We start from the raw sequence: 11982 nt of genomic DNA, 5'->3' as shown, positions 1-11982 counted from the left end.
GAGATAGTAAATTTTGATTAGGATACAAAAAAGTTTTTTTTTTTTTTCAATGGTAGACACTTTGGAATAATGCAATGCAAAACCCTCATAAATACAGTGGGGCAAAAAAGTATTTGGTCAGCTACCAATTGTGCAAGTTCTCCCACTTAAAAAGATGAGAGAGGCCTGTAATTTTCATCATACGTACACTTCAACTATGAGAGACAGAATGGGGGGAAAGAATCCAGGAAATCACACTGTAGGATTTTTAATGAATTAATTGGTAAATTCCTCGGTAAAATAAATATTTGATCACCTACAAACAAGCAAGATTTCTGGCTCTCACAGACCTGTAACTTCTTCTTTAAGAGGCTCCTCTGTCCTTCACTCATTACCTGTATTAATGGCACCTGTTTGAACTCGTTATCAGTATAAAAGACACCTGTCCACAACCTCAAACAGTCACACTCCAAACTCCACTATGGCCAAGACCAAAGAGCTGTCAAAGGACACCAGAAACAAAATTGGAGACCTGCACCAGGCTGGGAAGACTGAATCTGCAATAGGTAAGCAGCTTGGTGTGAAGAAATCAACTGTGGGAGCCATTATTAGAAAATGGAAGACATACAAGACCACTGATAATCTCCCTCGATCTGGGGCTCCATGCAAGATCTCACCCCGTGGGGTCAAAATGATCACAAGAACGGTGAGCAAAAATCCCAGAACCACACAGGGGGACCTAGTGAATGACCTGCAGAGAGCTGGGACCAAAGTAACAAAGGCTACCATCAGTAACACACTACGCCGCCAGGGACTCAAATCCTGCAGTGCCAGACGTGTCCCCCTGCTTAAGCCAGTACATGTCCAGGCCCGTCTGAAGTTTGCTAGAGAGCATTTGGATGATCCAGAAGAGGACTGGGAGAATGGTATATGGTCAGATGAAACCAAAATAGAACTTTTTGGTAAAAACTCAACTTGTCGTGTTTGGAGGAGAAAGAATGCTGAGTTGCATCCAAAGAACACCATACCTACTGTGAAGCATGGGGGTGGAAACATCATGCTTTGGGGCTGTTTTTCTGCAAAGGGACCAGGACGACTGATCCGTGTAAAGGAAAGAATGAATGGGGCCATGTATCGTGAGATTTTGCGTGACAACCTCCTTCCACCAGCAAGGGCATTGAAGATGAAACGTGGCTGGGTCTTTCATCATGACAATGATCCCAAACACACCACCCGGGCAATGAAGGAGTGGCTTCGTAAGAAGCATTTCAAGGTCCTGGAGTGGTCTCGCCAGTCTCCAGATCTCAACCCTATAGAAAATCTTTGGAGGGAGTTGAAAGTCCGTGTTGCCCAGCGACAGCCCCAAAACATCACTGCTCTAGAGGAGATCTGCATGGAGGAATGGGCCAAAATACCAGCAACAGTGTGTGAAAACCTTGTGAAGACTTACAGAAAACGTTTGACCTCTGTCATTGCCAACAAAGGGTACATAACAAAGTATTGAGATGAACTTTTGTTATTGACCAAATACTTATTTTCCACCATAATTTGCAAATAAATTCTTTAAAAATCAGACAATGTGATTTTCTGGATTTTTTTTTTCTCATTCTGTCTCTCATAGTTGAAGTGTACCTATGATGAAAATTACAGGCCTCTCTCATCTTTTTAAGTGGGAGAACTTGCACAATTGGTGACTGACTAAATACTTTTTTGCCCCACTGTATAGCACAGGTGTGTGTGTTAGTTACTTAGTTTTGATGCTGGCATATACTGTTGTATCTCCTGATGCCTCTTGAGTGTGTGCTGCTCTCACAGGGTTGCTGTGGACTACAGTCGAGTACGTCACATCATCCTGCAGAAATACAACATAAACATTTTTACACACACACACACACACACACACACATGCACATATAAGGTACACAAATCTAGAATGATACACACCTTTTCTTCTGCTTTCTTGCGTTTAGTTTGTGGATTTATAGCTGTGTACAGAACATCCAAATCATTCTGTAGAAAAAGAAGTTACATGAGACTCTCTCTCTCTCTCTCTCTCTCTCTCTCTCACACACACCCACACCTCAAATGTGATGATCCTATTATTGGAACATGGATGTGTGTATTCACCTGCTTCTTCTGCTGTGTCCTCTGTCCTGTTTGTCCATCACCGATCTCGGTCTGTCCTCGTCTCTGTGCTACAGAATGAAACCAGACAGAGTGAGACTGCAGAAGTGTGTGTGTGTGTGTGTGTGTGTGTGTGTGTGTGTGTGTGTGTGTGTGTGTGTGTGCGTGTGTGTACCTCTGTGTTTCCAGTACATGACTCCTCCGAGTAGCAGCAGCAGCAGCAGAACCCCAACAGCAGTACAGATGATGATGATTTGGGTTTGTGGGAGTCTCTGTGTGGAACAGAAGACAAGTGAAAAGGACACATGGAGGTTTGAGTTCTCCATTCTGATTGGTCAGATTAATCAACGGTGCTGAATCAGTTCTGAGCTCTGACAGAAGTGCAACTGAATATCACAGGTTTATATTAATGTGCTCGTTCTAATACGTTATTGTATCTATAGTCACGGCTCATTCCCCGGGTGCAGTCTGGTGGACAGTTCAGATAACCTAAGACTAATTTTAAGCTTTACTTGCTTCACTAACTCACCACCTGGATCATTTTTAGAGCTTATAAAAGTTCTGTATTTATAAAAAGTAGTTTTAAGAGAGAATTCTGTTCCTGGAGATGTTACAAGAACAGGAGAACATCATGAAACTACATCTGAAATCGACAGACGTTAATGTAGTGTATTGATCAGTACCTGTTTCAGAGGGTGCAGATGTTTTGTCATTAACCACTGGGGTTAATTTTTTTGTTGTTGTGACACCTGCAGAAAGTGAAAGACCAGATAACAGGGATGCAAACAGCGCGCCTTTTGGCGGATGGCGCCTTTTTCATGGCTGAATCACGCAGATCCAAATTTTTTTTTTGGGGGGGGGCATTGGAGTGTCTGATTATAATTTCAAAGTAAATTCTGTATTAAAATTACTAAATAAGCAAATCCGTGACAGTCCATGAAACAGGAAGTATAAGGATGAGGAAAAAAACAGTTTAAATCGGGAAGCTGCGCACATTTGTGCAGCCTGAGCGGCAGGACTGCGCAAATGTGCGCAGCTTCCCGATTTAAACTGTTTTTTTCCTCATCCTTATACTTCCTGTTTCATGGACTGTCACGGATTTGCTTATTTAGTAATTTTAATCCAGAATTTACTTTGAAATTATAATCAGACACTCCAACGCCCCCCCCTAAAAAAAAAAATCGGATCTGCGCGATTCAGCCGTGAAAAAGGCGCCATCCGCCAAAAGGCGCGCTGTTTGCATCCCTGAGATAAAGTTAGTGTGAGATTGTTGCTGTGAGCTGATGTACTAACACACTAACAAACCCTTTTCATTCCAGTGTGTATCAGTGGTGTGTGGTACCTGGTTTGGAATAAAATGTGTGGTTTTAACCCATATTATTTAAAAAAGTCAGACTTTTCTGAAGATAAGACGCTTCTACCAACCATCAAGTATGAATACAGGTCATTTCGTCCAAAGCCTTTTTCATACACCCTATCAACTATTTTATATTTCAGGTATTTGTTTATTCAAAAAAAAGGAGGAATTCTCAATGGAATTTGACCAAAGCAAAACACATTTTTGAAAAGCAAATGAGTGCCATCGTATGTGCGCTTCGACACTAAAGAGCATACTAAGGGGGGTAGCCATGTCAGTGCGTGCCACTTGCTGACCCTGGGATGAGTTAACTCCCTTGTCATTGCAGGCTGCTCACTTGCATGTCTTTGTTTCCAGCTGGATCATATTAAATCTTCAGGCGCAGAGCAGTGCTCTTGCAGGGGATTTGTTCGTGAACACTGGGCCAAGGCGTGGGCCTACCAGCCCAAGACCATACTCTTTTGAAGGGGGAGGCTTAGAGGGAAGTGCCTGTAAAATTTGGCTTCGCTATGAGCTCCACTGGCTGAATTATTAATTTTTAAAGCCGGCTGGATCATGTTAAATCTTTAGGCAGCGCTCTCACGGGCCTTTTATTTGCAAACCCCAGAATATCTGAAATATACTGTAAAATAATTGATAGTGCGTATGAAAAAGGCTTTCGACTGGATGTCTTAACGATTGGACGAAAAAGAAACCTTTATTTGTCACATGCACACTTCAAGCACAGTGAAATTCATCCTCTGCATTTAACCCATCGGAAGCAGTGAACACACGCACCCAGAGCAGTGGGCAGCCACACCAGAGCACCCGGGGAGCAGTCATGGGTTAGGTACCTTGCTTAAGGGCACCTCAGCCCAAGGCTGCCTCACATCAACCTAACTGCATGTCTTTGGACTGTGGGGGAAACCGGAGCACCTGGAGGAAACCTACACAGACACGGGGAGAACATGCAAACTTCACACAGAAAGGCCCTCGCCGGCCGCTGGGTTCGAACCCGGAACCTTCTTGCTCTGAGGTGACCGTGCTGACCACTACACGACCGTGCCACCGATGAAGTGTCCTGATCCCCTCGTCTCCTCTCCGTACTAAGCCTAAGCGTTTCCTCGCCCTCTTTCCGAATCATGGACGGAATTCTAAAAAATTGGAACATGCCACAGTCACGAGTACTGTTGTGACTAGAGTTGAGCCGGATACTCGGCTGAAACGAGTATCCGGTACAGATAAAGCACTTTTGCCGAGTACGAGTATTATACGAGTAATACGAGTCAATATCTGTGCTCGGCCTGAATGAAAATCCTCACAGAGCATCACAGCGCCCCTCCCCTACACACACTGCTCTGCTCACTCACACACACACACACACACACCTGGTGTGGAAATAAAAAAAAAAATAAAAAAGAACCAAAATATTTAAAAAAATCACACTGATCATAAAAAAAATTAAAAGTTAAAAAAAGAAAGTTATGTTGAGTATGAAAACTCTTGTTCATTACATTTCATTTTATAATTGCAACCGTATGTGTTGTATTCATTGTTGCAAAACTTGTTCTGTAAATAGTTCGTTTGCTATCGTGATCAAAACCATTGATCTGAAGCTCAATGCTGATGCTGTCCTGTAAATAGTTTTCGAATCAGCAATAAATATAACAATTTCTGATCAACCCATATCAATTGCATGCTTAAAATAACATACTGGTTAAAGCCCTGCCTGTTTCAAGACAACCAGACCCACTACTGGGTTAAATCCCACCCACTTCCGGGTTAGGCCCACTCCGAGTACGGATACAGATACAGATAATTCATATGGTTAACAGATACAGATAATGCTGTACTCGCTCATCCCTAGTTGTGACCACAACCGTAAAATACAGCACAGAGATATGGCATAGCTAAAAGAACGCTTAAAGGAGTGGAAAAACAGAGAGAGTTCTGCATTTGTATATCCACCAACATGACTGACATCCGGGTTTCTATTTTGCTTTGACGTCACTTGCAAGTCAAGGATATATGCCGAGCAAAAAAGAATGTGAAAGTGATGAAAGAGAGCAAAACAAAGTGATAATGAATTCTTCCTCCAGTTCCATCAGGTAACAGGTGATATAAGGACAGGATTGTGTCTGAGGGTGTCTGTGCAGAGGAAGATGGACTCCACTGATGAAACTGATCAATGGGAGTAAAGTTGTTTACAATCATCTGTGTGACACAAATTTATTTATTCTGGCAAATGTGGTGGAAAATGAAGCTAAAATACAGAAATATGTATCTCTTTAAAATTTTATTTAATTTTAAAAATAGAAAAGGAAAGCGCACCAGCGTTACTCGGAATACAGTTCTGATAGCATTTACAGTACAGGTCCAAGAACATTACAATATCATGTGAGGAAAAAAATACAATGTGCCTCGTTTTTAATGATGTAAATATTGTGAAAGTGAAGCAGGCTTCAAAAGCATGTGAGTGTCTGATATAAAACTGTAAATGACACACGTTTAAATCTAAACACACATTCTGTGATTTAGTTAAAATATTATTCAGCATCAAAGGGAAAGCTGAAAGTCTAAAAGGGCTGAAAAGAACAAATTGTGAATGAAAATGAAGCGACAGTATTTAGAGAAGTGTTTTTCAGCAAGACTATTTCTGAACAACTCTCTTTATTAATTTATTGATGGATCAGCTCATTGAGTTCTCAACTACAGACTCACTGCTCCATCTCCATCAGCTCTGCTGGAATGAACTGTATCAGGACCTGGAGAGTAAAATACACAAGAAAAGCTCAGTTCATGCAGCTGAAATTTTGGGGACGTGGATGATAAATTTCCACAAAGAGCCGGAAAGTGTTTGTACCTTTCTTTCTGGTGGTGTAATAGACCACAGCCACGATAATGTGCAGAAAGAACACAGTCACTACGGCGAAGGGGACGTAGGGAAGATTCTCTGGAGAGACATCAATATCACTCAGAACTTTACCTTAACACTGTATTCAGATTTAATTTCAACATACTGTCGCAAGATTTTTTTTTAATTTGGGGTTATATAATTCACACAGAAGATTATCGGTAAGTGCTTCTGAAGTGAACAGAAGGTAATGTAATGTATTGATCAGCACCTGTTTCAGCGGGTGCAGGGGTTTTGTCTTTAATCACTGGGGTTGATTTTGAGGCTGTTGTTGTGACATGGACAGGAAGTGAAAGACCAGATAAAGTTAGTGTGAGATTGTTGCTGTGAGCTGATGTACTAACCGATGAACAAACCCTTTTCATTCCAGTGTGTATCAGTGGTGTGTGGTACCTGGTTTGGAATGAGATGAAGTTGTTGTGGTCACTGGTGCAGATGTTGAAGGTTTTGTCGGTGCGTCTGCAAGGAGAGAAAAGTTAGAAATAAAGAGTGTGAGATGCAGTGAGTGAAGGCAGGACACAAGTGTGTAAACTCGGCGTGTTCTTTATTAACAACAATTCAGGAATCACAGTGAGGAGTGAAAGCGGGTCAGAACACAAACTCAGATAATCCATCATCATAAACACAAACACAGACAAGGAGCAGAACACAGAACAGAAACTTTTCACATCTGATTCTTACATTTTATTTCTGATTTTATGTTGCACTTTACATCTATTTCTTTATATTTCTTTGCTTTAGCTACATACTGTAGTCAACTTCACACATGGTTTATATACAGAAGGTCATTTTACCTCTTACTGTGAGACGGACGTCTGAGATTCTGTTCCTGATCTCACACCTGTACCGTCCTCCATCCTCTACAGTCAGGTGTGATATGAGCAGAGAGAGATTTCCTGGAAGATGATCATTAAAGAGCTGAACTCTGTCTGTGTAGAGATTTGTCTGGTCCTCTGGGAAGATTTCTTTGTGAGGAGAACCATTTAAAAACGTCCATGTGAAATTGTGTGGTTTGGCTTGTAGTTCAGAGCAGGAGCAGGGCAGAAGGACAGACTGTCCCACGTATCCAGTCACAGTCTCTGGCTGTAGATTCAGTGTGCAACCTGGAGAATGAACAAACATCAACATATTGCATCACTGTTACAACATCAGATTAATCTGTCATGAGATTATCACTGAAGTAGCTTTGTGAATAAAAATGAGTCCTTTACCTTTAACAGTGAGTCTGATGTCTGTGTATTGACTCCCTTGAACACTACAACTGTAAAGTCCTCCATCCTCTTCAGTCAGGTGTGATATGAGCAGAGAGAGATTTCCTGAAGAGCGATCATTAACCAGCTGAAATCTCTCTTTGTACTGCTCACTCTCAGGAGATATCTTTACCCATTTCTTTTCATTTGTTGTGAGTTTCTCCCATGTGAATGTCTCAGGTGTGGTTTGGAGGTCAGTGCAGGAGCAGGGCAGCAGTACTGAGCCTCCTGTGTATGCACTGATTTCTATTAAGTATTTATTTCCTTCCAGCCAGCAGCCTGTAGGAACACAGCAGTTAATGATGTGTTAATGAGCAGTTCACCATCTGCAGCAACTCTACACAACTACAGACAACCTGGAACTCTACAACTCACTAACATCGACCACTCACTGAGTCCATGAGTCAGCTTATTAACATCCACTCATCACAAAATCAGAGGTGGACAGTAACGAAGTAAATTTACTTGAGTACTGTACTTAAGTACACTTTTTAACTATGTGTACTTTACTTGAGTATTAATTTTTTTGGCAACTTATGACTTTAACTTCACTACATCTGAACGAGAAATATTGTACTTTTTACTCCACTACATTTCTATCAAGCTCCTTTTTACTCGTTACTATGAAGCAGCTTTGAAAGTGGATGTTTTTTTTTTCTTTTCTTTTCTAAAACGTGATTGTTTTTTTCGTAGGTGACACTGAGACAGCCTATCAGTAATCACTTGGGTCACGTCTCATCCATAGACTGGATAAAATCAAGAGTAATGATTTGTCCGCAGCATTATTTAACATGATCAGTTGATGGCAGAATGGAAGGAGGCGGTACTTCTGGGGAATGCATGCACTCATGGCTATAGCTAGAACCCATTTTTCAGTTTTCTGAAAAGAATAAAGAGTTGTTTTGTTTTAAATGTTTGCTTTGTTTGCCTAAAACGGAGCACATCCAGCCTACAAAATCTTGCTGTCTGACCTGCGGATGCATATTGAGGTATGTAAATGTTTTATTCCAAGAGAAAGCTTGCAGTGAAGTTGTCTGTGCTTTTAGAGCTCGCGATAATGTTGCAATAGCTGTGCAGTCTGGTTAGTCAAATGACTTTCTATGGATTTGCCCACAAAGTTGCCATCGCCTTTTCCATGGCTAATGATAACACATAGCTAGTTAACTTGAACACTGTTAGTTAGCATGTAAAAACAGAGTTACACTAACATGAGTAACATTAACTTATCTGAAGTCCTTTCAGAAATGTTTTCGCATAATCTTGCCAAATAAACAAAATATAGAAATCTTTTTTAGTAGCGTTATCTACCCAATATGATTTTGAGTTTGAAAAGAGTTTGCGAGCATGTCAGGTGGTGATCCACTGACCACAATCATTCCACAGACAGATTCATATGTGCATGAATACATGCACTTGTGTGTGTGCTCACACACCACCTGTGAGGTAATTGTACTAATCAGTCACAACAAATTGTTGACATTTTTTGTTTTGATGTTGTCTGTAAACCCGCTGAAAACGAGTAAACTACAATCATGGACAACCCCGACTACAACTCCCAGTTCACACAGTGCCCTCTATCTCCCGCCTACTGAATCACAACTGACTCATATTTCCGCAATCACCTGTCCATCTATATAAACCCCAGTCACACTCTCGCCCATTGCGAAGTATTGTCCTGAGTCTCCAGTTCATACCAAGCCTTGTATCTTTCTGACTGCTTTACTGACTTTTGACCCTCACTTGTTCTTCCTCGTTTTCTCGATCTTTGTCTTGTCCTTGTAACACTGTTTGTCGATCGCCGGACCCAAGGCCAGTAAATCCAGTAGGTTGCTTCAGACGCATTAGGTTTTGTAAGCGTTGTGGCAATAATACAAAAATGCATTGACAGAAAATGTACTTTTAATACTTAAGTATTTTTAAAAGCAAGTACTTCAGTACTTTAACTTTAAGTAAAACTTTGACTGGACAACTTTTACTTGTATTGGAGAAACATTTGACCAGTGGGATCTGTACTTTGACTTCAGTAATGGAGTTGGGGATTTTGCCCACCTCTGCACAAAATTCAATAACTCTAATATCCACAGCTGGACAGTCAAACTGAAAGAGTTTTGCAGTTGTATGTTATTTTTAAGGATATTTTAGTCGGTGCAACCGTCTAGACACTAGATTGTTAAAAGTGAGACACACACACACACACACACACTGAGGTTTGCTAAACCCCATAAAGATTGGACCACAGAGGACCGGAGGAAGTTCCTCTTGTCTGAGGAGTTCAGCTTTCAGCTTTTCCCATCACCTGGTTGTTTAATGGTTAAACAGAGGCCTAGAGAGGCCTACAAGCTACAGTGTCTCGCACCCAGTGTGAAATTTGGTGGAGGATCGGTGATGATTTAGGGTGCTTCAGCATGGCTGGAATGGGGCAGATTTTTGTTTGTGAAGGAAACATGAGCCATCAAGCCATATAAACAAACACACAAAAAAGATCTAAAACCTGCAACACACCAACTCTGTTGTATTTTGTGTTACACTGAGGCACTGAAACTCTGAATGTATTTTAATCTGAACAGCGAAACTTCCTTCCGTCTTAATGACACGCCACCAAAGAGGCCAACTGCTGGTGGAGGAAGCGGCGCTGTGATCACACCACACGGGTAAGCAGTTTACTGACATCAACCACCCATTCTGTGAACAGTGGACACACCCCAGTGTTTCAAGCCTCTTTGGCCACATAGATGACGCTGTAAGAACGTCGATGAGTAACAGCCAATGAGAGAGCAAGAGGAAACTGTAGGGGGACGAGGCAGAAACCACCAGAACCTCAATCATGATGGCGGAGACTCAGCGTTCTACATGAGCCCAGGATATAGACGGGGATTAATAAAACTCTGGCAGAAAATTCTTCTTTAATAAGTGTTAAGCAGCTTTTATAAAAGTCACATGATGATCATTTTCTCATGTTTATATTTGGTTTGACGGCCAAAAAAAAAAAAAACCTCCATAACTCACCCCAATAATTTCAGTTGTTCAATGTTCACTTTATATTTCCACATCACGAGTAAGATTACTGAATGACTTTATGCTTTAAAGGCTTTAAATCATAAAATCTTACATGTAGTATTTCCTGATATATATTCAATGAGAGAGAGAAGAGGAGACTCACCTTCAGTGATATGAAGCTGTATCAGGAGGAGAAGAAAACACACCTGCATTCTTACTGAGGACCCAAACACACACATTTATCCAAAGAGAGAATTGGAGTGAAACACACACTGACCGACTCGTGCACCGTGTCTCATCAGAATGAACACACAGGAAAAGCCACATGCAGACCTTCACAGTTAAGACAGGAAGTACAAACTGAGCAGTTTGCCACTGACCACATAGAGGTGAGAAAATCTCCCATATCTGTTGCACAGCAGAACTGAGTCTATGTTCTGAATAAATCATCCAACACCAATAAAATATTAACTATTCTTCATTTTCATGCCTTCAACTAAACAAAAGCATTTTTTTTGCATTTTTCATTTCTTCTTGGAAAACATGCATTTTATTGTGTCTTACATTTTGCATGAGCTTGTACATGACGTAATGACAGTCATCTGCAGTCTCCTGCATTACTAATCTAACCGCCATCTACTGGCCTTTCAGGGTTAGTGCACCACAATAAAGCTATACATACAGTGGCATGCAAAAGTTTGTGCACCCTTACTGAAAATGTCTGTTACTGTGAATAGTTAAGTGAGCAGAAGATGAACTGATCACCAAAAGGCATAAAGGTAAAGATGACACATTTCTTTTCAGCGTTTTCTGCAAGATGTATTATTTTTGTTTTGTACAACTGGAGAGTGAAAAAAGACAAGGAACACCATGCAAAAGTTTGGGCACCCCAACACATTTGAGTTCTCAGGTAACTTTTACCAAAGTTCCAGACTTTAATTAGCTTATTGAGCTGTGGCTTGTTCAAATTCTTCGTTAGGAAAGGTCAGATGATACAGATTTCAAAGCTATATAAATTCTCTGACTCCTCCAACTTGTGCCTAAAATCAACAGCCATGGGCTCCTCTAAGCACCTCCGTCACATTCTGAATAATAAAATAATTGACGCTCACAAAGCAGGAGAAGGCTACAGGAACGTAGCAAAGTGTTTTCAGGTAGCTGTTTCCTCAGATTGTAATGTTATTGAGAAATGGCAGTTAATAGAAACAGTGGAGATCAAGGTGAGGTCTGGGAGATGAAGAAAACTTTCTGAAAGAACTACTCACTGGACTGTTAGAAAGGCAAATAAAAACCCCCGTTTGACTGCAAAAGACCTTCAGAAAGATTTAGCAGACCCTGGAGTGGTGGTGCACTGTTCTACTATGCAGCAACACCTGAACAAA

General features: G+C 41.1%; 1 protein-coding gene and 1 long non-coding RNA gene across 2 annotated transcripts; both read right to left on the bottom strand.

Moving 5' to 3' along the window:
• Window positions 1–1746: 1746 nt before the first annotated feature.
• On the bottom strand, window positions 1747–2230 carry LOC132872107 (uncharacterized). Its single transcript, XR_009651385.1, has 3 exons — window positions 2107–2230; window positions 1924–1989; window positions 1747–1831 (listed from the first exon to the last, which is right to left on the bottom strand). It is a non-coding gene; the product is annotated as an uncharacterized LOC132872107 (long non-coding RNA).
• Window positions 2231–7124: 4894 nt separating this feature from the next.
• On the bottom strand, window positions 7125–10846 carry LOC132868956 (carcinoembryonic antigen-related cell adhesion molecule 2-like). The gene is made up of 3 exons (XM_060902296.1): window positions 10764–10846; window positions 7565–7882; window positions 7125–7456 (listed from the first exon to the last, which is right to left on the bottom strand). Exons 1-3 carry the CDS (start codon window positions 10837–10839, stop codon window positions 7125–7127), a joined length of 726 nt encoding a protein of 241 aa, XP_060758279.1. The 5' UTR covers window positions 10840–10846.
• Between the last annotated feature and the right edge of the window lie 1136 nt (window positions 10847–11982).

The sequence above is a fragment of the Neoarius graeffei genome, chromosome 2, assembly GCF_027579695.1.
Source record: "Neoarius graeffei isolate fNeoGra1 chromosome 2, fNeoGra1.pri, whole genome shotgun sequence".
NCBI lineage: Eukaryota > Metazoa > Chordata > Actinopteri > Siluriformes > Ariidae > Neoarius > Neoarius graeffei.
This window is presented reverse-complemented; position numbering and strand designations above follow the sequence as displayed.

Excerpts from the sequence above, each read along its gene's own strand:
- LOC132868956 (XM_060902296.1), bottom strand. The coding sequence starts at position 10,839 with ATGTGTGTGTTTGGGTCCTCAGTAAGAATGCAGGTGTGTTTTCTTCTC. Across the intron at positions 7,883-10,763 it reads ACAGCTTCATATCACTGAAG|GCTGCTGGCTGGAAGGAAAT; the intron begins GTGAGTCTCCTC and ends GTGTTCCTACAG. Across the intron at positions 7,457-7,564 it reads CATCAGACTCACTGTTAAAG|GTTGCACACTGAATCTACAG; the intron begins GTAAAGGACTCA and ends TTCATTCTCCAG.